Source organism: Vicugna pacos, chromosome 6 (genome assembly GCF_048564905.1).
Source record: "Vicugna pacos chromosome 6, VicPac4, whole genome shotgun sequence".
Lineage (NCBI taxonomy): Eukaryota > Metazoa > Chordata > Mammalia > Artiodactyla > Camelidae > Vicugna > Vicugna pacos.
Window position 1 is genome coordinate 14,563,671 of NC_132992.1, and position 26,036 is coordinate 14,589,706.

Consider the following 26,036-nt stretch of genomic DNA (forward strand, 5'->3'; position numbering starts at 1 on the left):
ATGGTGGTTTAAATAAGAGAAGTGCATGGTTCTGTCCCCTAGAGAAGTCTGATGAGCAGTCCGGAGCTAGCATGCTGTCTTTACCAAGTCATCAGGGACCCAGTGCCTTCCACTTCCCGATCCTCAGTGCTCAGCCCTCTTCTCTCTATTCTAGGCAACAGAGTGCCCCAAGGGAAAGGTGTGCTCTCCTGGTTAAGGAAGGCTTCCCAGAAGCTCCACAGAGCACTTCTACTCACAGCTCACTGGCCAGGACCTCCTCACATGACCATGCCTAGCTGCAGGGGAGACTGGGACATGTAGTCTTTCATATGGGCAGCAACATGCCCACTAAAAATTGTATCCTAGTCCCTAAGAAGCAAGGGGGAGGACGAATGCTGGGTAGAGAATTACCAGTTAATAACCCATAACTTGGGACACCCGATCCCACATCCTCAGTCTCAGCAGGTGTCCTCCATGCCTTGATGCACCAGTCAGGCCACAAGGGACTCTGACTCCCTCTCCTTTGCAGACATGAGAGTCTGGGAGCCAAGCAGGCTCTGCTCTTGAGGACACTAGCTGGACCCAAAGCTGCCCATTCCTACTCTGATGCTGTGACTAATGATGTAAAATCACTCCCTTTCCTGAGCCCTCATGGTCACGTGGAGGCTCAGGAGCAGAGCGTAGCCAAACATGATGGTGTCAGAAAATAAAAGATCCTGGAGGTTCTGAAAAAAATTGCCAGTTACCTTGGCTTCTGCCACAGCAAGTTTCCTTCCAACACTAAAAAACCCCCGTGGTTCTAGGATTTGCCCTGGCCCCTGCAGATCTCTAGGGCATCTGCAAGATTAGCATCTGTGGCTCAGATCCTGACAGGCCAGGGCTGCTCCTGGGTGTCCACAGTGTGAGCTCGTTGGAGCTGCAGGGCTGAGCCAGGTTTAAGCTTGAAGAGCCAGTTTTCTCTGCAGGTCTGTCTAACTGTAACAGCAGAACTAAGCACAGGGCAGGCTCATGTCAGACTTGCTGATGCTAGACTGGGAGACAGGAGAGCCTGGCTTTAATAATCCCCATCCCACTCTGCACTGCTGAGGGACTCAGGGGGTGTTGTTCACCTCCTCAGCATCTTAGCTTCCTCTTTGGGACCAGGAGCTCTCCCTAAGGTCCCTTCCTGTGTTCACAGGGGAGCTGTGTGCTCTGTGCCTCTCTCAGTCACTGTTTTAGTCATCTGTAAAATGGATATACAGTGTGTGGCACAGGATTTTTGTGAGGCTTAAATGAGATTCCCTGTAAAGTATTCACTAGGCACCCGACACATAGCAGTGCTAGAAGGGTACTATAATAAGGTTCTGCCATCATCATCTTGTGAAAAGTTTAACATATTTCTTCAGATCTCTAACTTACGTAACAGAGCATATTGGCTTACAGAACATGCATGTTCCCAAGCATGTTTCAAATAATTGCTCTCCAAATAAATATCTTTATATTTAAGTGGGGATATGCAGAAGGGAGTTGGCACAGGCCTGAGACTGCTGTCTTTAGAGGTCGGCTTGCAAGGCTGGCACCTGGTGAGCCTCTGGGAACTTAGATTTCAGGAAGGTTCCCACCACTTCCTAATTGGTAAGAGCGGCTCACCGTACCTAAACTGTTGGTGTGAACAATGTGGTTCATTTTGAACACCTGCCTGGCTTCTGGGTGTCTGGAATTATGGTATGTGCTAGGCAGAGGATGCCTGTGTGGCCAGCCCCCAGTAAAAACCCTGGACACTGAGTCTCTGTGGAGCTTCCCTGGTAGACATTGTGTCCCGTGTGTTGATATAATTCATTGCTGGAGGAAGTGAGTGCGTCCTGTGTGACTCCCCTGTGAGAGGACTCTTGGAGATTTATACATGGCTTCCTCTGCACTTGGTCCTTTTCCTTTTGCTGATTGGCTTTGTACCCTTTTGGTGTAATAAATCTTAGCTATGAGTACGACTGTGTGCTGAGTCCTCCCAGTGGATCATTGATCTGGGATTGGTCTTGGGGACCCTCAATACAGGGGACATAGCAAGAAACAAAGTTGCGTGTTCAGCAGGGTCACAGAGAAAAAGACTCTAAGTAAATTCACTGGCATGTTAGAGACAGTTACTTTAGAGAGAAGGAACAAAACCTATTCTGGCTTTTCTGCATTTTTCTTTTTCTTTTTTTTTTTTTACATTGTTTATTGATTCATAATCATTTTACAGTGTTGTGTCAAATTCCAGTGTTCGGCACAATTTTTCAGTCATTCATGGACATATACACACTCATTGTCACATTTTTTTCTCTGTGATTTATCATAACATTTTGTGTATATTTCCCTGTGCTATACAGTGTAATCTTGTTCATCTATTCTACAATTTTGAAATCCCTGCGTTTTTCTTAATGGGTATATATTGCCTTTTTAATAGGAAGAAATGAACATTAAAAAAAATCCTTTTATTTATTTGCTTTAGAAACAACAAAAATCAGTCAATAATTGTAAGCGGGGAGTCGGGTGCTGGAAAGACAGTGTCAGCTCGGTATGCCATGAGGTACTTTGCCACCGTCAGCAAGTCCAGCAGTAACGCTCACGTGGAAGACAAGGTTCTGGCGTCCAACCCCATAACTGAGGTGAGCACCCCGTGGGGCGGGGAGCAGGGCCGGAGGCCGTGGCGTGTGTGTGGAGAGGCGGGGTGGTTTGTGTATACGGGTGCGCCTGCACTTCATTGTGTTTCACCGATACTACTTTTTTTTTTTAAACAAATTGAAGGTTTGTGGCAATCATGCATTAAGCAGGTCTGTTGGCACCAGTCTTCCAACAGCATCTGCTCACTTTGTGTCTCTGTGTCACATTTTGGTAATTCTCACAAATTTCAAACCCTCCACCAGCAAAAAGATTATGACTCACTGAAGGGTCAGATGATGGTTAGCACTGTTTAGCAATAAAGTATTTTTTAATTAAGCTATGTACATTGATTTTTTAGACATGATGCTTTCACACTTAATAGACTACAGTACAGAGTAAACATAACTTTTCTATGCACTGGGAAGCCAAAACATTCATGTGACTTGCTTTATTGGGACATTTGCTTTATTGTGGTGGTCTGGAAACAAACCCATGGTATCTCGGAGGTATGCCTATATGTTGTCCTTGCTCACTTGAGTTCCCACCCTTGAAAGACCAAAGAAGTGAGGGCAGGAAAGAGCCAGGATGTCTGTCCCTCAGTGGGATTTGGAGGAAACTGGGGCAGAGGTAGCTGATTCCAAGGCTTCCCTTCTCTACTCACTGGGCTAAAAATTCTACCAGCAGATTTCAGAAGTCTTCTGTTTATGTGTACATCTCAGGAAATTTCCTCAACTACAGACACCACTGGTGAAATAAGAGTAGTGGTGGTCGCTCGCCAATTGGCACCAACTTACGAGACCTGATTGTTAAATATTCAGGATTTTTTTTTTGCAAGTTATTGTTAAACCTTTGGTAGTTTGAAATCAGTCATGGTGGGAATATTTACACCTTACAAATTGGCAAATGCCGCATATCAAGGCTCTTCCTCCCCTGGCTGGCTTTGACATGTAGGCAAGGCCAACCGTGATGGTACCCAGAGGTAAGGGGACAACTCTCCAGGCAGAAGGAGCATCTCACAGGCTCAGGGGAGGGCCCAAAGGCCAGCTCTGGCTGCCTTGCAAAATGGGAAGAGGGTGATTTGGATTTACTTGGATGCATAGCCAATAATTAAGAATGTTAGGTTCCTAGACCTTTTCTCCCTGTTTTACTGAATCGAAATCCTCAGTGAATATTTATCAGACCACCTATTTGGTTTCAGCCACTATGCCAGATACTACAGGAAGCGATGGAAAAGAATAAGACCCAATCCCTAATTTTTAAGATTCCTCTGACATAGCATGTTTTAAAGTTAAATAGAAACATAAATCACAATTCAAGATAGCAGTAAAAGGGTTGTGAAGAAGCACTGCCCGTTACATGCCCAGTGGAGTATTTTGCAGGCTTACCTGCTCAGGGTTGGTCTCGCCCACTGTTGTAAGCCCCGTGAAGGCAGAACTGGACCCACTTGGTTCACCGTCACCTTCTGAGCACATGACCCACAGCAGGTGCTCAGAAAGGGTACATTGTCAGAAAGCACGATGGCCTGGGCAGGAGTGCGGTGTGTGTGCATAAGAAGGGTCCTTCTGGACGGAGGGTGCCCAGGAATGGGGAGGGGGTGGGTAAGAGGAGAGATGGAATTCAAGAGCAGAGGGGAAAAAGCAAAAATCCCGCTCAGTATGGGAGGGATGGGAGAGGGCAGTTTTTTGGTCAAGTAGAAAGGTTAAGTAGAGAAGTGGTAAGAGATAAGACAGAAATAAAAGTCAGGTGAAGCACGTGGACTTCTAACTGAGCATCTGTAGTATTTCAGGAATAGATGAGTTGAGGCACTTTATGTTATCTCATTAATCCTCCCAACTCTAAGATGCATACTTTCCCATATTACAGGTAGAGAAATAAAGACTGGGAAAGATGAAATCACTTTTCTAGCATCAGACAGATAGCAAAAAAGGAACCTAGGGCCATGGAACATCAGAACCTGTGCTTTTTCTGATCCTGCTCAGTGTCTCCCAGCAAGATCGAGGAGAGTCTTGAATGGCAGGCTGTGTCCTGTTGCCTGCAAGTCTCGAGCTGCTCTGCCTACCCCTCGACCTCTCTCTGCTCATCGGACCTTCCCCCAGCTTACAGGACTGGATTGTACTGTAACGGCTCCAAGAATATTGATGCAAAGGTCTTTTTAATGCTGTTACTGTGTTTTGTAGGCTGTTGGAAATGCCAAGACCACCCGCAATGACAACAGCAGCCGGTTTGGGAAATACACAGAAATCAGTTTTGACGAGAGGAATCAGATTATAGGAGCCAACATGAGAACTTACCTGCTAGAGAAATCCAGAGTTGTTTTTCAAGTAAGGACCAAAACATTAGTCAAATTTCCTTTCCCCTGACTTTTAAAATATGTTCTGTGTTTACATACTCATTAGCCAAACTACATTGTTCTGTGACTTGAGGAATAGAGTTTTCCTGTCTCTCATTTGTAGTTTGGGTTATTTTTTCTGTCTCTTAAAAACAAAAATTGATGGACAGGTGCCTTACCTGTGGAGTTGTGTGGTTGAGGCGAAAGGACGACTTTCAGTTTGGGAGACTTAAAAAATCTTTAGCATTTAGTATCACATTTACCTTGCTAGAACACAAAAACTACTTGAAATAGGCAACACTGTTAGACTGGCTTTCTTATCAGGAAGGGGATGGGATCAGAGCTGTTGAAGTGGCATTTAAGAGAAAGGCTCTTATGTCCATAAAATGAAGAAAATTCTCATAGTTTTGGCCCCGGAGAATAACGGCAAGCCGTGCACTGCAGGGAGTTTCTTTAAAATTTCAACTCGTATGAATTGTATTATTGCCATTTCACAGAATGTTTTCATTTAATAACAGTTTCTCTGGGGTAATTATTTGCAAGGCGATCTTGGGCTGCCAGTTCTTCCTCTGGGAGGAAGGGCCCCTGTGAGCCAGCAGAGGCAAGAGTTTGGGTCCCAGCAAAAACACACATAGACATCCATGTCCATGTCAACCCAGATTAGCATCTAAGACCCTCTTGTGGAAATCCTCACATTTTCACTTGTAAAGAGTTTGGTGTAATTTCAGGACTTTTTTTTTTTTTTTTTTTTTTACAGTCAGAAAATGAACGAAATTACCACATTTTCTATCAGCTTTGTGCATCTGCACAGCAGTCAGAATTTAAACATCTTAAATTGGGTACGTAATGGATGAATCTCTTTTTTATGTTAAATTCTAGGTTAATTTCTTCTTATCCCAACATCACGTTAAAAAAAGTATTCTGTCCAAAGACATAAGGTCTTTGGGTTCCAGGGGTGGACCTGATGCATTTAACTAAGGTTAGTTAGGGGCAAAGTGGGTCCAGAGAGAGGGGACCCTTCAGTCCCAGGGTTCTTTTCAGAGCTCCTGGGTGACTGTGGTACCCATCCAGAACCACCTGTAGAAAGAGGCCTCCCGACCACTGGGACCTAGAGATCTAAGTCCCCAGACTTTTCTTTTTGTCTTAACTTCATCGGATGGCCATTTTTCTAACATGTATGACATATTTCCTATCTTCTGAGTCAGAGGACCTCTACCATAATTTGAACTTCCTTGATGACTCAAAATCACTATAATTTGCAGTCTTAATTAATGAGCTGTTTATCTTTGAGTGTAAATGAACCAGCTCCTGTGGTGTCTCAACTCTCCCATCTTGGTCATTTGTGCCGTGTCGGCAGATAAAATTGTCAAGTGTGTTGGTGTTGAATGCACACTCCCTAATCCTGGAGAAGTTGCTTGCGCTTGTGGAATCTTAGTTTCTTCAGTTTTCTTATAATGATAAAATCCATGCCTTGTCTGTTAAACAGACTGTGAATAGCAAACACGGAAGAGCTTTCTGAAGGGCCATCTACTATTCAAATATTAGATGTGCATATAGTTATTATCTTGACCATGGTGATGATTTTATAAGGGGAATTGTATATCAAGGCTCATCAGGTTTTCTGCAGTTCATTGTACATTCAGCAAACCTCAGTAAAGCTGTATGAAATTGTTAGGTGTGGGAACAAAAACCAAGAGCTTTGAAGTCGGACCTGCGTTTAAATTCTTGCCCTGCCAGCGGCTGTGGGACAACAAGCAAGTCACTTCACTTCTCTAAGCCTCAGCTCATGAGTCAGCGACATAGAATTCTAAGGGATGAATGGGAAAACATTTGTAAGGTGCTTACTATGGTGCATTAAGTGTGAACTTCTCTTCTTGCTTCTGATAAACATGTATGTCCAAACTTCTGTGTCACAGAAATCACGTTACGTTTGATTTCAGGGAGTGCAGAAGAATTTCATTACACGAGAATGGGAGGCAGCACTGTCATTGAGGGTGTGAACGACAGAGCTGACATGATAGAGACACAGAAGACCTTCCGTCTACTGGGTAAGTGAAAACATCCTATTCAAGGAGCAGCCACTGTCTCTGAAAAGGCTGGGATGCCCAGCATGAGTGTGTTCTGAAGACACCTAATAAATTCTAATTTTAATATAAGCCAACCAAAACAAGTTTGGAGGCCAATGGGTTGAGACTGCTTCTTCCCTTAAAAAATCTAGAAATCAATCCCTTTGCCCTCAGGCTCGCCGGCTTGCTGTGAATGCTCATAAGCTCTTCTAGGCTGACTACAGAGAAGACAGGTGAGAGCTAAGGTCCGAATCAGTTCAGAAGTGTAATGGTGACCCTGCCTGGCCTTCACAGGTTCCCGATGATGATGGTAAAATAGCAGGTGCCCATGTGGAGTTCACTGTGCGCCAGGCACCAGTCTAAGCACTTTATTACCCGTGTTAACTCATTTAAACCGTACAACCACCTTATCAGGCAGATGCTGGTATTAACCTCATTTTATAATAGGGAACCTGAGGCACAGAGGTAGTGAGTAACTTACCCAAGGTCGAGCAGCCTGTACAGAGCAGAACTGGAATTTACACTCAGGGTCTTAAAACATCTCATTTTCATACCAAAAAACCTAATCTTTGGTTGCCAGGACACTGACACAGGGGACGCATTATCTTCGATCTTCCCCACCTTTCCTGTCCCACAAGGAGCTCGAGTTTGGAAAGACTGTCTACCCGTGGCATTTATAAAAATAGCCATTCCCTTTCCCATTTTGTATTAGTCTAGACATCCACACGGAACTGCCAGTCTAAGCTTCTGGTCAGTGTGAGACCACAGACCATTTTTCCATCCTGCAGAAAATACTCGTCTCTTATTAGACCTGGTTGTTTTTGTTGTTGTGGCCAACTGACTGTATCTGAATGTAAAAGACAAAGAACTTGAGGTTAAATTATCAGAGCAATAGACAAGGTGAGCACTATTGCATAACTGAGAATAAAAATGAATGGTTTCCTAAGCAAAATGTCCATCTGATGTCAGATGGGAACAGCACCAGTACTTACTTCAGAGAGTGTGAACAGCAGACGAGGTGATGCATGGGAAGTACTGAGGACGGAGCCTGCTTCAGAGTTCCTGGGCTTTCCCTTCTGGCTTAGCTTCTGAGGTACTTAAATGGTTCTGGGACCCAGTTCCAGTGTGTGTGTATGCGAGGGCGGGAGGTTCCCCACACCAAGTAATTCCTTGAACCTTAGCTAGACGTCTACAGTTCAGCTCAGTTCTGACACTGTCTGCCTGGGAGAAGGCATCAGCTCTCACAGGTGAAGGGCTCTGTCCTACAAGATGGAACCCTCACCCCCCACTGTCAGAGGCCTGTCTCAAGTCCAGGTTGTTACTTGTGCTTCTGACCAGATGACTGCAAATCAGAGGTTCCGACAACCACCTCCTTGGGTTCAATTAAGTTGCTAGAGCAGCTCACAGAACTCAAGAGAAGCATTTTCCTTACTAGATCACCATTTTTTGTAAAAGGGTATAGCTCAGGAGCAGCCGGTTGGAAGGGATACACGGGGCAAGGTATGTGGGAAGGGGCACGGAGCTTCCATGCTGCCTGAGTGTGTCACTCTCCCCAGTCCCCACGTGTTCACCAACCTGGCAGCTTTCCAAGCCCTGTCCTTTTGTGGGTTTATGAAGACTTCATTATGTAGGCACAGTTGATTAAATCATTGGCCATTGGCAGTTCGATTTCTAGCCCCTCTCTGCTCCCTGGAGGTCAAGGGGGGAGCCTGAAAGTTCCAGCTCCCGATCACAGGGCTGGTTCCCCTGGCAACCACCTCCCATCCTCACATGACCTAGGGCATTTCAGAATCACCTCATTAACAAAAGGCACCTTAATCTCTCTGACCACTTAGGAAGTCCTAGGGTTTCAGTAGTTCTGTGCTAGAAATTTGACGAAGTATGTATTTCTTAGTGTAAATCACGACATCACAGCATCATAGGTGCTTTTGCTGGTCACAAGTTACCCCCTGAGGAAGCAGAATGGGACGTATTTTGATCAAGAGTTCATTTCCTTTGTTCTTCAGCTGACTCTCATTTGATTCATCCTTTGATCTTCGCTTGGCCATTAAGATCGCAGAAAGAACACCCTGGAAACAGTCAGGCCTCTCCTGGACCTCAGGCTGGAGGGACTTGACCATTGTGTTACTCATTGAAATCTAACTCGGGCCAGCAGTTCTTCTGCAGTGATTTTATCTCCCTAAAGATAATTACTTAAGCTCTTACATTCTTTACTTGAGATCATCGCTTTGAAGCTGTTACTTCACTTTTGTCGGTTCTGGACAGCACGGAGTCAGTAATGGGTCATGCAGAGAGCAGGGATGTCAGAGGCAGATTCCCAAACTTTGTATTCGTAGTTGCTTTTTTTCCTCCTCACACTTACCTGCCATTTATCACGGTGGCGCCCAGCGGTTTATTTCTGTTGCTGTCATCTGTCCTTCAGATGAAGGTGTTTGCTCCGAATGGAAGGGTGCATATGCCTGGACTCAGACTGAGCTGGAAGCGTCTGTATAACTTTGGTTTGAAATCACTTGTGACTTTGGTTTTGTGTGATCTTTGAAGTAGGTCTTGGAATTATTTAAGAACATGCCCTCACTGCTTTTGAAAGATTCCAATTGTCCTCGGTTGAGAAGGAGCAGGCGGCCGCAGGGGCTCTCACGGGGCGTTTAGGGCCTGCTGCTCCTCTGCTTGCAGGGACTCTCAGGCCTCCACTCCAGTTGCCTCTCTGGTGTGGACCGGGAGCCTGGGCGGGGGTGAACCTGCCCTACCGTCTGCACTGTCTTTAAGCTCCCGGACTTACTGCAGTGTCCTTAACACCACCTGGCGCTTGTCCCCATCCACCCCGCTCCTAGCCCAGCCCTGCTCCTGACTGGCAGCTCCTCCTTTGTGATTTATGGGGGTAGGACACCAAGTCCTTCCTCGCAGCCGGTTTGGTTTGGTTTTGGCTTCAGGAAATGTGCTAATCCCCTCATGGTGCCACATATATTATATCTTCATGAGTGATAATCCACATACATCAGTCTGGCTCCCGAAGGGAAACATGGGGCACATTCAAATGGGATAAAAGGAGGAGGGTTTATTTACGGAGGGAGCAACTACAAAGGTGTGGATAGGGCTTTGGGGGCTACAGGGAGCCGGAGGACCGGGGGACAGCAGCAGAGCTGTTGGCACATGGTGTTACTGGAGCCTGAAAGGAGGGTCAGGGAAAGTCAGACCCAGACCAGGAGCAGTGACCTTCTGTCAGCCAGCAACACAGCCAGCCTGAGGCAACTTTGTAGGGAAAGAGCTGGGACGACACACCCAGCACCTGTCTCCTGCTTTCTGATCTCCTGCCAAGGTCCCCTATGGTTAAACCCCTCTGAGGCCAGAGAGCATGAGAGCCCATGGCCTCAGTCCAGACAGGCCAGCTGCCTGGGGCAGAGAGCACAATGCAGAGCTGGAGGGCGATGGCATCCTTCCAGCATCCACCATGAAAAGAATTCAGGGCGCTTATGAGCAAAAGGGAAAAATATAAAACATTAACAACCAAGAAAGCACAGCACACAGAACAAAGGAGAGGCGATTCTCCCAGGAACCTGACGTGAAATGGCTACTCAGATACTAATTTTTGTGTTGAACTTCCTAGCAGCCGCAGCAAAAGGAAAAGCTGGTGGGTCATAAGTTCACATTGTGTGTGCACACGTCAAACTAGAAAGACAGAGAGCCAGATTCTCCCTGTCCCCCATTCCCTGTCCCAGCTCCTGGCACTGATGTTGCCAGAGAGTCTTAAAGGGATTCAGGTGCTTATCTTGCTGGTGATGAAGCCAGAGGAGAAGTGCAGTATTCCTAATTTGGGAAAAAAATTTTTTTTACAGGTTTCAAGGAAGATTTTCAGATGGATGTTTTTAAGATCCTGGCAGCCATCCTACATTTGGGCAACGTGCAGATCACAGCCATGGGCAACGAGAGATCCACAGTCAGTGTAAGATGTGTATTTGTTTTGCCCTTCCTGCGACGGGAGGGTCATCAGCAGACCCTCGCTTGGTCATCCTGCCTTTGCATCTTAGCCATCTCAGCACCAGGCACACTGGGGCTCCTGGGAGACCAGTTTAACAGGAACCAGGAAGGTGGGGGTTTCCATGGGTTACCTTCAAAGAGTAAAGCTTCTTCCCCTTTGCAGCAGTAGAGAAGGGGGAAGGGGTATTCTCTGTTTTTCTTTTATTCAGCAGATTTTTACTGAGCACCTACTGTATGCCAGACACTGTTGTAGGCTGTGGAGAAACAGCAATGAACAAAACGAAGGCTTTCCTGAAGCTTATGATCTGGGGGAGGGAGGTGGAGGGAAGGAGACACAATGAACAGCTACAGATGGCAGTAGCCATGAAAAGGGAAAATAAAGCAGAGGTGGGGATGGGCTGTGCCTTTTGTGTAGGGCGTTCAGAGAAAGCCTTTCTAGTTTGGTAAGGGAGTGAATTGTGTCTTTATCTGGAGGAAGAACATTCTAAGTTGACAAAACAGCAAGTGCAAAGGCCCTTAGGCAGGAAGTGTTAGTGGGAAAATAGCAGAAAGGTTGGTAAGTGCAAAGAGGAGTGAGTGCAAGGAGGGGTGGTAGATGAGGCCAGAAAATGTGTGTGGGGGGGTGCAGATCATGTAGGACCTTTCGGGTATTGGACAGTTTTAAGCAGAAAGGACACCTCCTACCTCTTGACATGTGCCTGAATCAAACACCAAAGGTGCCGGCTTCCTCTCTGGAAATAGATTCCCATGTAAGTTTTGCGAGGGCTTTCTTTATTTAGTGTATACAAGATAAGTTTATGTGTATGTCTCTTTGGCAACAAACATTATGGTGGTGAATCTTGGTGTGGGGTTTGGTTATCCTCAACATTGTCCATGTTAAGAGGACAATCATACAGTTAAAAGATGTTTCTGTGAAATGCAAAATCTCCTGACCATTGAAGCTTTGGATTAACACGTGTGTCTTAGCCAACTGCGGCTGCCATAACAAAACACCACAGACTGGGTGGCTTGATGACAGAAATTTATTTTCGCACAGTCCTGGAGGCTGGAAAGTCCAAGATCGAGGTGCCAGCATGCTTGAGTTCTTGGCCAGGGCCCCCTTCCTGGCTTGTAGACAGCTGCCTTCTTGCTGTGACCTCAAGTGTCAGAGAGAGAGAGCGGGCTCTGGTCCCTTCTCCTCTTATGAGGACACTAATCCCATCATGGGGGCCCCATCCGCATGAGCTTATCTAAACCTAGTTACCTCCCAAGGGCCCCACTTCCAAACGCTGTCACTTTGGGGGTTAGGGGTTCAACATATGAATTTTTTCCCGTATAACTGAAACAGTCCGTAACAATGTCTGTGTTCCTGTTCCCCAAAACAACTGATGGGAATAATTGTTAATTTTGTACACCTGGTCCTTTCTCAGCTCTGGTACCTGCAGTTTAAGGGGGAAGAGCACTGAGCAGAAGTGGAACATGCTTTTTTTTTTGTGGCTCAGGCCTGTTGCCCTGTGACCAGGAAGTCATTCTCCTTCCTCTTCCCAAACTCTCACAGTAAGCACCCCACCTCCACCGATATCCAGTCCTCCCAAAGCCAGTCATTTCACAAAGACTGGGGAGTTGGGGGAGAGGTGATGGCAGGCCTGGGGTGGGGACATGCATGGAGTGGGTGTTGCTGTGGTCCTTGCTTATTTACCTCAGAAACAGGCTTCTGCGCTTTTCCTTCTCACACTCTCAAAGGCTAAATGCATGACTTCCTCCCGGCAAGCACCCCTGCTTTGGACTCTGTCCCATGAAGTTTGTTGTGAAGGTCATATTTTGAAGGAGGAGTTAAAATTGATAGACTAAAAGTCCTTTGTCTAAAAGTCAATCTTAGGAGACAAGTTCTACCAAAAAAAAAAAAAAAGAGAGAGAGAGATGCCAAACTTTTGTAGAAAATGACCAGTCCTGTAACTTTCATTCATTTGCATCAGGAACTCGAAATATTGGGCAAACTCAATCTGGATGAAGCCATCTTACTTTTTAAAAATTGCTGCCCTTTGCATTCCCCCCTGTCGCTGCATCTGTAGCTGCATGGTTCTGGCTGAGAATGTTTGGTTCCTGCTTAGAAGGAAAGAAGCCAGTGGCTCTGCCAGCGCCCTCCCCAGTGAGTGCCGAGCACATCGGAGATACGCTTCATGTTATTGTGATCCTGGTCAGAAGGGGTGTGGGTGGGCAGCAGGGAGGCAGCAGGACTTTTTAGATTGTTCATTCCACCACAGTCCAATGCTTTTTAAATGCAGTCATCGCATGGTTTTCCCAACCGGCTGAGACAGTGTCTACAGGTGAGCTTGCCCGGAAGTTCCCCTGCCTGGGAGGAATGACAGTGCTCAGACTCATGGGCTCGTATCTTCTTGCCTAGGGACAAGGGCCCATTGCCCATGCTGCCTGAAGACAGAGGGAGCAGACCTCCCCTGTCCATTGGCCATTGAGGCAGTCTCATGCCCAGGCTGGGAAGAGAAACAAGGTTCACTTCGTATGTCCAGGAAAAGTCCTCCTCCACAGCCCTCACGTCGGCTGGGAAGCTGCCTCAGCCCAGGGAGCCCACTAGGTCCTCTCTGACAAGGACACCCAGCTCTCTCCTGGGCCAGACCCCCGGGCAAACCCTGACCACACAAGGAGGGATAGGGTGAGTGCACCCTCTCACCGGTGGCTGGGGTGTGATGCAGAGGAAAGAGAGAGGCCCCAAGGCTGTGTCCACATGCACAGGAGTTGAGGACGGATTGCTTCTGTGGCTTAAATCACTGCATTGTTTGGCCAGAGCGAAAGTCCAGGTGGGACACAGCCCAGGACGGCCTGGCATCAGAATAGGGGTGCCCTGCCAAGGACCAGGTGCAAGGACCAGGTTCAGGTTCGGGGCCCCTGCCGGCCCCCTGGCTTCCCTCCGGGGCCTGGCTCTTGTCTCTTGAGGCCTGGTCATGCCGGGGCTGCGGGGCCTAGCTGGACAGGCTGGTGCCAGTTTAGATGACCGGGAGGCCCTTGTGCTTTTTTATCTTTCAAAGGAGGACGACAGTCACCTGAAGGTGTTCTGTGAGCTCCTGGGCCTGGAGGGTGACAAAGTGGCTCAGTGGCTCTGCAATCGCAAGATCATCACAGCCTCGGAGACGGTGGTGAAGCCTATGACCAGGCCCCAGGCTGCCAACGCCAGGGATGCACTGGCCAAAAAGATCTACGCGCACCTGTTTGACTTCATCGTGGAGAGAATTAATCAAGCCTTGCAGTTTTCAGGCAAGCAGCACACTTTTATTGGTGTTTTGGACATTTATGGGTAAGATTCTCTTCCGTGAGCCTGTCTTTCCTCGTTTAAATGTCGAATGCCTGTTAGTTTTAGATCATTTTATTCTGGTTGCCCCTTTGTTTTTCACACGATCAGCATATATGGATGTTAAATATCGTCCCTGAAGCTACAGTGTCTTTTATTGAGAGTGCATTCAGTGAATTCTAAATTAATAATGGCCAGCCACCATGCTGAGTGGTTTCCATGCACTTTCTCATTTCTGAAACAACCTTATAATTATCCCCATTTTACAGAATGGAACAGTTAAGGCTTTGAAGACTCATTCATGGGTGCTCTGCTGGTGGGAGAACCCAGAGCTATACGAGCTCTCACCCACTTCTGTTTCCCTGTAGAGGCCCCATGAGGTGTGGAGCTCTGACACACCTTTCCCATTTCATAGGGTGGAAATGACAGCCCCAGAGGTCCTGCCCCATGCTCATGCTTAACAGGGCCAGAGGTAAACTCAAACCCAGGCCTTTTACCAAGAACTTCCTCACACCTACATCCTCTTCTATTCTTGGATAGTAAGGTTTGTGTGTTTGCCCCAATCTCCAAGAATTCTGATTCATTTGGGAGACCGAGTTCCCACACTGGAGTTTTTTCCTTCCTTCTCCTCTTGGTTCAGTCCTTTTCTAAGTCCCAGGTCAGACACGTGCCAAAGATGCTTGTGGAATAGCCAGAGAGAGTGAGTGAGGGCGGGCGCAGAGGCGGGCCCTGAGGGGTTAGCACTCAGGCTTTTGTTCCTTAGCAGCTGGCCTCAGGTTACCCACCCTCCCAGGCTCCCAGGACCAACCCTGGTTTCTCAGGGGAAGGAGGGGTAGATGGTCCCACGGAAGGCATCGCGGGGTATTCTACCCGGATTGGGGGGTATCCCTTGACACTCTGGGAAAAGCAGCTCAACCTCCCCTCCCCTCCCCACACAGAGGAGACCGGCCAGCTGGCCTGCTGCTGCTGCTGCTGGGTGGGCTGGCGGCCTGGAACTTCTGCCCGTAAACAGAGTCAGCTTTTCCCATGGCTGTTACGTGAGACGGTGCCTCAGGGGAGTGACTTTGCGTAACTTAGGTTCTAAGCTACATATGACTCCCAGTTAATAGTGTATGTCAACAGCTATAAAATAGTGAGGCACTGCCAATAGTCTAGTAAATTATTTACCTTGTTCATTCTGAAAAAAAAAAAAAAAGATTTGGGCAGCCAGTAATCATTTAAGGAGACTTTCAAAAGGGAATATTCCTGCTTAACAATAATTTCTTTCATTGTGGTGGAAATATGTGATTGCTACATTATTCTGTTATTTCCTGTGCTTTTAAAATGTCTTTAAAATAAACAGCCCTTCATTTTGAGATTATTTCATTTAAGAAAAATACTCGTGTGCCAGAAATTGTGTCAGGTGTGATTGGTGAACAGAATAGACACATGGCCCCTGCACTTTTGGGACTTAAATTTTAGTGGCGGAGGCAAGCAGCTAATTAGAAACTGGGATGATTCCAGGGGAATAAGCAGATGGATGTGCTAGGGGTTAACAGGCATGAGATAGAGAGGAGAGTGGCTGAGAACAAGGGGCAGTGATTCAGGAGAATGGCAGGCAGGCATCAGATCCACAAGGTCGACAAACCATGTAATGAGGAATTTGAATTTTTTGCTAAGTGGGCAAACCTGAGACAGGAGTAACAGTAAATTCGTAAGAACTTGTTAGAGTATATTTAAAGTTTTAATTTTAATATTAAATTCCTCCTTGGAAATGATAAAAGTAACATGCTTACTGACACCCACGAATTCACTGTACCCCTACAAAAAAATAAGCGTTCCTCTTTAAGTAAGATTGCTACTATCTAGGGTGAATCCTTTCACGCCTTTCTCAGGGCCAGGCTAGCCCTCATCCTCGCACACCTGTGACTGTTGGGAGACCTGAGCTCCGGGTGATCTGGAAATAAGGCAGCCTCAAAGGAAAAGGTGCCATGGTGAAGGCCATTAAAAGCTGAAGCAGTGAGCCTTGAGAGTTCAGCTCAGAAAAACATGAAGGCTGTGGTTCCCCATCCAGCAAGACGTCTCTGTTCTGGACCCAGAGTTGGAAGGGCCAGAGCTGGGAGTCAGACCCCTGGGAGTGGGCACCACACCATACCTGTTGTGTGGCTGTCAGAAAGTCACAAAACCTCTCCAAACCTCAGTTTCTGTGTCTGTACGATGGGGCCTCTCTCGCGGGTTATTACAAAGGTCAGGTGGAAGAAATCGTGTAGTCATTTTAAGAACAATAAGCATTGTTCAGATGTGAACAGGAAAATAGTCATTGATGCCTGACAGTCTGCCCCTGCTCTGGGGAGTCCGGCCTTTGGCCTTGGCTGTGGGCTGCAAAGCACGATGAGGCCCTCTTGACTCTCCTCCTGGCGCAGCCATGGCCCAACCGTGTGGAACAGGGCTGTCAGGACTGTGGGTCCTGTTTCTGCTCCAAGTCAGACTGGAGCTGCTTGGAGGATAGTCCCGGCCTTTAACCTGCCCCCCAGGAATTCTGAATGGAGCCACACGGGCTCCATCAAGTGAGACTCCCAGGGGACCCATGGTTGGGTTTGGCAGGAACTTCTCAGATTAGAATGGCTAAGAACCAAGGTTTTAGAGGCACCAAGAGCTGGGGTCAGACTATGTGTTTGGCACCACTCTGCGATGGTCAGCCTCTCTTCTGCCCTCGTGTGGAGCAGCGGGGTCCCAGCAGCCCTCCACCCAGGGCTGTGTTAGGGTGAGGTGAGGGAAGCCCTCAGCTTCCTCCTGGCAGGTGGGGAATTTGGTGCCCCAGTTTTATCCAGCCCACAGCATGTTTCACAGAGCAGGGTAATTCATGTAGGGTCCAGGTTTCTGGATTCTCTTGGGAATCAGGTGATCTCATATCCTGACCGGCATGAATCCATGGCCACAGTTGGCTGCAGCTGAGTAGCAGCTGCCTTGCAGGGCAGTCCTGGTTATCACGGGCTCTGCATAGTTCAGCCTGCTCCCCATACTGTCACCTGCCAGCCTCATCTCAGCTTGTGGGTTTGCAACTCCAGAGGCAGCCACTGAAAGTCTGAAAATGAAGGTGGGGCGTGTCTGCCCTGGACCTGATGGGGTCTGCTGGGCTATGGGTATTAGATGGCCTTCCTCTTTTCCTCCAAGGACTATGAAAGCACCCCTGGGGGAGGCAAAACTGTGCTGCCTCTGACTTCAGCAGAGTGGGGGAACAGGAAACAGCAGTGCCTTTTCACCAAAAGCCTAGGTGTTACAGTCAGGTGGGCTGGCAGCTGAGTCTGACACTGCTCTGTGACCTCAGGCAAATTTCTTAACTTCTCGGAGTCTTATTTCCTCATCTATAAAGTGAGGATAATAACGCTGATGTCAGTGTTGTGTGGATTAAATGATATGCCGTAATGTGATGTGCCTGTTTTAACGCCTGCCTCAGGTGGGTGTTTGTACACACCAGATTCCTTCTGGGGGCAGCCTGAAAAAAAGGTGATTTGTAAACTGCTGGGATGTTTAAACCAGAAGCTTTGAGGCATATTTAAGACTTGTAGAAAACAGAAAACTTTTAAGCTATGAAGTTTGTCAAAAAATACTAAATATAAACAAATGTGTGAGTCCTTCAAGTTATGTCTTAACTTACTTAAACTGTATTTCAGTTTTGAAACCTTTGATGTGAACAGCTTTGAACAGTTTTGCATTAATTACGCTAACGAAAAGCTGCAACAGCAGTTCAACCTGGTAGGTGACTTTTCTGCCTTCTTCAAAGTATTGGGGTGTGTGTGTGTGTGTGTATGTGTGTGTGTGTGTGTGTGTGTTTACACAGAGAGAGGCGGTCTGGCTCCTTCCCTCTTCAAACCTCCCAGTTATTAAAGGAGTTACATGCTGGGTCACTGCACCATCTTGTGGCCGTTATCTTGAAACTGCAACTTCCCATCCTATTTCATCTTTGTGGAGCCACTTGCCAACTTTTCCATTTCAGTTCAGCACCTGCCATTCTTGGATACAGACCCCCCCTGCAGCCAGACCAGATGACTTAGTTTCCCCAAGGCTCCTGTCCTTGTGGTATCTGCACCTGCTTCTCTCTCTGCTGTCACCCACCTGCCCTGTCCTTTCCCCATCCCTTCATCTCCACCTGGACAACTCCTTGCCTGTCTTTTGAAATTCAGCTCCTCCCACACAGACCCTGAGGAGAAGATGGTGTGACATCAGGGAGAGCATGGGCTTGTGTTCAGACTGAACTGGGTTTGAATCTCAGCTCTGCTACCTCCTTTCTCTGGGACCTTCGGCTCTTTGAGCCTCAGTTTCTCTGTTTTGAAAATGGGTTAGTAGGATCTGCCTAATATTCTGGTGAAGAGAAGACCTAACATTGACTCATATGCAGCAAATGTTTCTTTGCTTTCCTATTTCTTGCTCCAGAATTAATCCATGTGTAAGCGTTAGATTTCATCCCATTGTGAATTTCTATTCTGTTAGCATTCTCAAGGATTCCCTGAAAGTTTAGCATTTAGTAACTGAAACTAAGGTTTATTCCAAGTGGATATGCAGCATAACTCACCTGAAGTCAAACTGTATCTGCAGATCCTGGCCCTCTCAGGACTCAACCTCAAATAATACATTTACAAGACACTACCCACCACCCCAAATACATATCAAAGTTTGCAATTCCGTTTTTTCTTTTTTTTTTTAATTCTACTTTTCCTCCTCTTCTACTTCATCCTCCTCCTTTTTCCTTTTTCCTTTTTTTTTTGAGTAATCTATCAATGTGCAGATCCTCCTGGGAGGCGTGATATGTTAAAAATACCAGCATAAAAGCCCTAGTGGGCCCATCTCTCCAAGCACCTGTCCCATAAATCGGGCCATTGCTAGACCCTGCACCTGGGCAACCTCAGGGAGATGAACAGTGACAAAGCACCACCTTCCCCTCTTAGCCTCCTTACCCTCTACACTCCTTTTTGTGGTTAATGCATCGCCACTGACCCAGTGTCTTGAGCCTAATGTTCATCCCAACCTCTTCGCTCCTGCTCATCTTCCTCCCACAGTGCCCGGCCACCTCAGAACACTGGGCTGGGTCCTGACTCGGCTTTCTGCCTCTAGTCTTGCCCTCTTCAAAACCATCCCCACATCCAGACCGAGTTATCTTTCCTGAACCCAGGTCTCCTCGTGAACTCCATGGATCCTCACTGCCCCTAAGAAAAGGCCACAGGACCGAGGTTCTCTGGGGCCGGGGGACAGAGGGCTGATGCGATCTCCCCTCTGCCATCCTTTGCAGTCTCGTCCAATCGCCCCCCACGCCACCCCTATTACTCTGGGGCGCTCTCTTCCTCTGGCCTGTGCAGGTGCCCGTTGGTTCTCAACCACCACTTGTTGGGCTTCCTTGCAGTTCCCGCTGAGATTCTCCTGTGGGAGCCTTTCTCCTCACAGCCCCTGCCCCTCCTGCCACCTACGGCCAGGATGAACCTGAGTCAGCCCTCTGGGAAGTCTCCCTGACACCCTCATGGCCCAGACAAGCAGTGAACAAAGCTCTCCATGTTGTTGGCTTCTCACACGGGCCCTATAGCCAGCATTCTGGGGCAGGCTGGCTCCCACCCAAAGAGGTTGGGTCTGCCTTGGACAGTGGCTGTGGCTGTGAACAGAGAGGGGCGCCAGAACCACCCTGGGTGCTGGAGGTGGCAGACTGGCCAGGCCTTACACCCCAGGATGTGGGGACCCACTCAGTCTGAGCAGGAAGATGACAGCTAGACCCACGTTAGGACCTCAGCAGCGTTGATCACAGGCAAGGGGGTGGCGTGAACCTCAGGGTCTTACGTAAACGTTACAGATTAGTCATGGTCTACATTGTCCAAATACTTATGACCTCTTCTTCAGAAACACACTCATATACTCATATTCTCTTTCTTTCTGTATTAACTTTTGGATTCCTAGCACGTCTTTAAACTTGAACAAGAAGAATACATGAAGGAAGATATCCCTTGGACTCTGATAGATTTCTATGACAATCAACCAGTCATTGACTTGATTGAAGCAAAAATGGGTATTTTGGAGTTACTGGATGAAGAATGCTTGGTAACTTTTTTAAATAATTGGGATTTTTTTCAACTTTGGAGTAGTCATAGATGAATGTATTGCAAAATGGATTTTTTTAATGTACATGTAAATTCCAGATGTGTTATCAACTGGTTGGATATTAATGCTGGGACAGCAGTCCATAGCAGGAACCTCAGGGAGCTGGGTGAACCTCCCACCTTCAGCCTGTGTAGCCCACCCCTGGGTGACATGCATGACCTCTTAGGTCACGCCCAGCAGGGAGGAGCCCTTTGAAGCTGTCCCCAGAGATATATATATGGAGTGGACATGGAAGCAGCAGGTGGCCGCACGCCAGTTGTTCATAACTAACAAGAACTGAGTTTTGTTTTACTTCCTGATTCTATGAGTCACCCATCAGGAGGTGCAGCTGAAAATCAACATCATAAAACTGAGAAAAGAGTCTCTAGGAATTTTCCTAGTATTATTATTACCTTCTGGGAGGAGCAACTTCACAGTGAGTCAGCCTAGCAGTGTCCCCCGTGGGGCCACAGGAAAAAACAGTCCCCAGGACAGTATTCATTTTTTGGTTTAAAGGTTATATTTTGATGTTTAAACATGTATCTTATTTCTTGTCCAAAGATTTATCGGTTCCCCCTCAAAATAATTATGTTGAAGACTTCCGGGGGCTTTCTCCCTAGAGTTCTCAATCCCATGTTTCTTCTCACAAATTGTCCTTTCTGGTGCCGCCTGTGCTTCAGCCCCTGCAGTGATGTGAGATTGAAGGCAGGCATCAGGGCCGTACATCTGGAGTGATCTACTGGGGGAAGGGTGCAGAGGCCAAGTAGCCTCTAGGCCATATTTGTACCCCCTCTACAGAGACATTCCCTGGGTGACCAGTGTCACAAAGACGTATACAGGAGTCATTTGGACGCAGTGGGGTATTAGATGTGAATTCAGGCTGAATGTAATTGATGGCTTCAAAATCACCAATGTCAAGAACAAGTTTTGCAACTAGCTTAGTTTGAGTAGGTAAGGTCTTAGTTCAAGGAGGTAGTTATTAATGAGGCAGTGAAGTAAAAGAAAAACTATTTTCCTGAGGCAGAGGATGGGGAGGACTACGTTTGGGTTCCAATCTTCCCCTGTTCAACTGAGAATAAAAACCATGTTCACCTAATGGAGTCCATGCTACCTTTTCCTGAACCTTTGGACTTCTTTGAGAAGAAAAACTAAAATACTGCCAAATTTGCAGAAATAAAACCCTTCATTTTTACATTATTATACAACCGTTTCTTTTTTGTCAATAGTATCTTGTTCTTCTAAAAAGGCACTGATACGTCCGTTTAAATATCACTCTAAAGAATGTTAAGATCAAGGACACATTTATGCCTAGAGCTGCTTTTTAGAAAGGAGCCTCAGATCTAGCGCAACCCCCTCCGAGGTGGGAGCTCATCTTGGTTTCCTAGAATTAGCGCATTTCCCCGCTTCTGTTAATCTTTCATCTCTAGTTTTCCTACTTGCTACTTGGTTTGCTTTTCTCTTCCAGTTACCGCATGGAACTGACGAAAACTGGCTTCAAAAGCTGTATAATAATTTTGTCAACAAGAACTCTTTGTTTGAAAAACCCAGAATGTCAAACACATCCTTTATCATCCAGCACTTTGCTGATAAGGTAAAGTCTGGACCAGTGCCGTCTTCCTGGGAGGAGCAGGCAGGCCGGGACTTTGCTGGTGGGATTGCCACACTTAGCATGTAGTTTTGATGAAGGATACGTGCGTGTGTGTGTGTGTGTAACAATTCTTAATTTGTTTTTATCACAAAGTCCATGAGTTTCAGTTGTACTGCTTTAAAGATAAACGTGTTGCCAGTGGACCTCATTTCTGATTTTGAATTTATTGTAAATTCACTAATCTTTTATCAGTTTATTTTCTCTATGAAATTATTATAATCAAGACAGCATAGTTGTTTCCTACATTGAAAGGTATGTCTTTTTTTTAACGCTTTCCTTTTTTATTGTCATAATGTATTTATGACATTGGTAACATAGGTTGACTCAAGATGATGGGTTTTCTAGGTGATCTTTATTTTCTTCTTTATCTGTCTATTTTTTATGAAAAAATGTTACTTTAATAAAAATTTATTTTAAAAAAATCACATTATAGAAAGCTTAGGAAATGAAAGGAAAAAATAAAAATCACCATAACCACCTGCCCTAAATATGCTTCTCATCTTGTTTTCCTTCCGTAAGGAACTCCTGCCCTCTGTGCCATTGTCCAGTCGGCTGTTACTCCAGTGGCCTGGCCAGTGCCTGGGGGTCATGGGGACAGCCTGTGCTTGACTGTCCTAGAGGCTGGTGCTGTGGGTTAGAGTCTCTGGTTGTGCCTGAGTCCCTGAGTGGGCAGGGGAGGGGACAACCAGCTGGACAGCGGTAATAACCTTTGTGGGCTAGAGGAGCGCTGTTTAACGTGACTGCCTCTCAGTGCTCAGAGTTTCTCAGATAGGTTCCTGAAAAGATGCACGTGAAATGAAGGATGATATATCAAGTTATATTTTCTAGTTGTCCTTCATAATTTCACAGTTGTGACCTCATGGGGAAAAGAGAGAAAAGGATGAGACTTCATGCAAAGCACACATGGGATTTACTTCAAGAGACCATCCCTCTAGTACAGAGTTTCTGTACATTTAACTCTTGTCACCTGGCACTTCCAAGAAGTCCCTCCTAAAAGGGCTAACAATGCAGCATGTTGTGTGGACTGTGGGTTGGTGGGGAGAAACCACACACCCTGTACAGTTAGCTTAGGTCCTCAATTTCATTTGCCGAGGAAATAAAATTGTTTTGAAAGTGAGACAGCTGTGCGTAGATACAGCAAGTCAGCTGTATCCCCAGGGCCCCCAGCAGAGGCACTCAGCCGCCTGTGACACTGTCCCTGCAAACAACCTCCCAGGATCAGAAAAACTCTGTATTTTTTTCACCTTTGCTCATTCATACCAGAGCCTCACACACAAGCTTGGAAGAATCCGGACAGCAATCCATGTGCTTTATTCACAAAGGCATGTTTACAGACAGCCAGTGTTCCTGGTTCTTAGCCCGAACTCTGCCCTAGTAAGGACACTTTCCTACCCAGGGGACAAAGCAGAGTCCTTGCTCAGGAATCTCTGAACGCCCTCTCTGCCTCCAGATTCCAGCACCTCTGACAGCCTGTTTGCTTACAATTTTTTATTTTTTAATTTTGTGAAGAATATATATCATGTATTAAAATACACAGTCCAGAGACTTGGCTGTTGTAAATAATGCTGCAGTGGGATGCAGTACAGATGCCTATAGATACATATCTTCTCATTTGTGTTTCTGTTTCCTTCGGATAAATACCCAGGAGTGGAACTGCTGAATCATATTGTAGTTCTGTTTTTAAGTTTTTGAGGAATCTTCATACCATTTTCCATGGTGGCTGTACCCATTCACAATCTCATCAGTGCACAAAGGTTTCCTTTTCTCCACTTCCTCGTCCACACTTGCTATTTGTTGCCTTTTTTATGATGGCCATTCTGACAGTTGTGAGGTGGTATCTCATTGTGGTTTTGATTTGCGTTTCTCTGTTGATTAGCAATGTTGAGCATCTTTTCATGTGCCCGTTGGCCATCTGTATATCGTCTTTTAAACAAATGTCTATTCAGATCCTCTGACCATTTTTTTAGTAGAGTTATTTTTTCTTTTTGATGTTGAGTTACATGAGTTCTTGGTATATTTTGGATATTAACCCCTTATCAGATATATCATTTGCAAAAAACTTTTCCCATTTAATAGGTGGCCTTTTCATTTTGTTGATAGTTTCCTTTGCTGTGTAGAAGCTTTCAGTGTTGTCCCATTTGTTTATCTTTGCTTTTGTTTCCCTTGCCTGCAGAGACATATCCAAAAAAGTGTTACTAAGACCGATGTCAAAGAGCACACTGCCTGTGTTTTCTTTTAGAGTTTTACGATTTCAGGCCTTACGTTTAAATCTTTAATCCATTTTGAATTTATTTTTGTGTATGGTGTGAGAGTGGTCCAGTTTGATTCTTTTGCATGTAGCAGTCAGTTTTCCCAGCACCATGTACTGAAGAGGCTATCTTTTCCCTGTTGTACATTCTTGCCAACTTTGTCATAGATTAATTGCCCATAAAAATGAGGGTCCATTTCTGGGCTCTCTCATTGATCTATGTGTCTGTTTTTGTGCCAGTACCATACTGTTTTGATGACTGTAGCTTTGTAACTACCCAGAGATTTGAATGTTTAAGCAGCCACCATGAATGTGTTGTTGTTTAAGGAATTCAGAAAGCCTTATAAATCAGAAAGGCCTGCATGGAGGGTTTTTCTAAGTCAAATTCAAACAGGGCAAACACTGACCCACTCTAAACCTAACTCTAAGGGTATTGTGGCCTTGGAAATCTGTGTGGTCAGCTGGTCTGTTTTTCTTTCCTTTCTGCCACATTAATGCTGATTAAGGAAGACATTTCTGTTTGAACCAAGGGACACCACTGAACTTTCTTCCTTGTCCTGGTGGCTTCAAAGGCAGAGGGAGCCCTGGGTCAGATTTCCTTATATTAACTGCACAGGTTGACTGGTCACCTGTGGCTGGATAGAACTAACAGGTGAGTGCAGGGGGATCAGCAGCCAGTGGCCGGTGGGAAGTCTAGGCAGTGGGAGAGCCTGGGGCTTTCCGTCAGATGACATAGTCCCAGCTTTCTGAGCTTCCGTAGTTTGGTTGCTGTGATAAATGGAAACAGAATCTGTTTTTAAAACATTGCCTTTACAGCCCCTCCATTAATCTTTCTTTAAAAAGAAAAGAAACCTGTGGTACTTAGATACTATCTGCTTTTGCCTCTTTGGAAATAATGAATTCCTTTCTTTGCATAGGTAGAGTATAAATGTGAAGGTTTCCTTGAGAAGAACAGAGACACCGTGTATGACATGCTGGTTGAAATTCTGAGAGCAAGCAAGGTTTGTGAAGTCCTGATCGGTAATGTTATTCATTATGTACTTGACGTGGATCTCGATGTATATCAGGAGAGAGTGACAAGTGTGTGCGTGTTAATTGTCTTGTAGTGGCAAGTTATAGCTCCTCTATACAAAAAAAAAGTGACAAAAGAAGTGACTATTTTAGAATTGGCACTAAAATATGTTTCTAGCTTCTGAAAAGGTGCAGATGTCCACTATATACAAAATCAGAAAACGAACATGCAGGTGACAGAGGAGAGGGACAGCTAATATGATCACTTAAAGAATCGTAATTCACAATTTATTCATTCACTCTCAAATACTTATACAGCACCGACCATGTGCCAAGCACTGTCCTAGATTCTGGGGATACATCAGTGCCCAAGGCAGGCAGGGTTCCTGCCCTCCTGGAGCTCACATCCCAGAGGGAGCAACATACCTTAAACAAGAAAGCCAGCAATGGTAGGCAGTGCTCAGTGAGTGCCCAAGGGAAACCAAAGCAAGACGGAGCGCTGCCCTATGCATGTGAGCCCCTCGAATCCGTGGTTCTGCATGAGGAAGTATCCTCCAAAGAGTGACTTCTGGCTTTTTTCTTTTCCTATTTAAACATTTCCTCCAATTTAAGAATTTTAAGAATTCAAGTTCTTCAATTTGAGAATCCTTCATTTTTGCGACAATTTGATTGTCATATTTATTTTCCTTCTTTTGAAATTTTGACAGTTTCCCAGATGAGCCTGAGCACTTCCACTAGTAATCACAAATAAATCACAGGCCATGACAACTTCAGTTATT

General features: G+C 46.0%; 1 protein-coding gene across 1 annotated transcript in view; it reads left to right on the forward strand.

The window, feature by feature from the left end:
* MYO5C (myosin VC) overlaps positions 1-26,036 on the forward strand; it is a 92,734-nt gene that overhangs the window by 18,704 nt on the left and 47,994 nt on the right. Inside the window, exons 5-14 of the mRNA XM_072962408.1 lie at positions 2,447-2,603; positions 4,776-4,919; positions 5,685-5,766; positions 6,868-6,975; positions 10,827-10,933; positions 13,992-14,257; positions 17,905-17,986; positions 20,171-20,311; positions 21,816-21,941; positions 25,164-25,247. Coding sequence (XP_072818509.1) covers positions 2,447-2,603; positions 4,776-4,919; positions 5,685-5,766; positions 6,868-6,975; positions 10,827-10,933; positions 13,992-14,257; positions 17,905-17,986; positions 20,171-20,311; positions 21,816-21,941; positions 25,164-25,247 — 1,297 coding nt within the window. The remainder of the gene's footprint in view (positions 1-2,446; positions 2,604-4,775; positions 4,920-5,684; positions 5,767-6,867; positions 6,976-10,826; positions 10,934-13,991; positions 14,258-17,904; positions 17,987-20,170; positions 20,312-21,815; positions 21,942-25,163; positions 25,248-26,036) is intronic.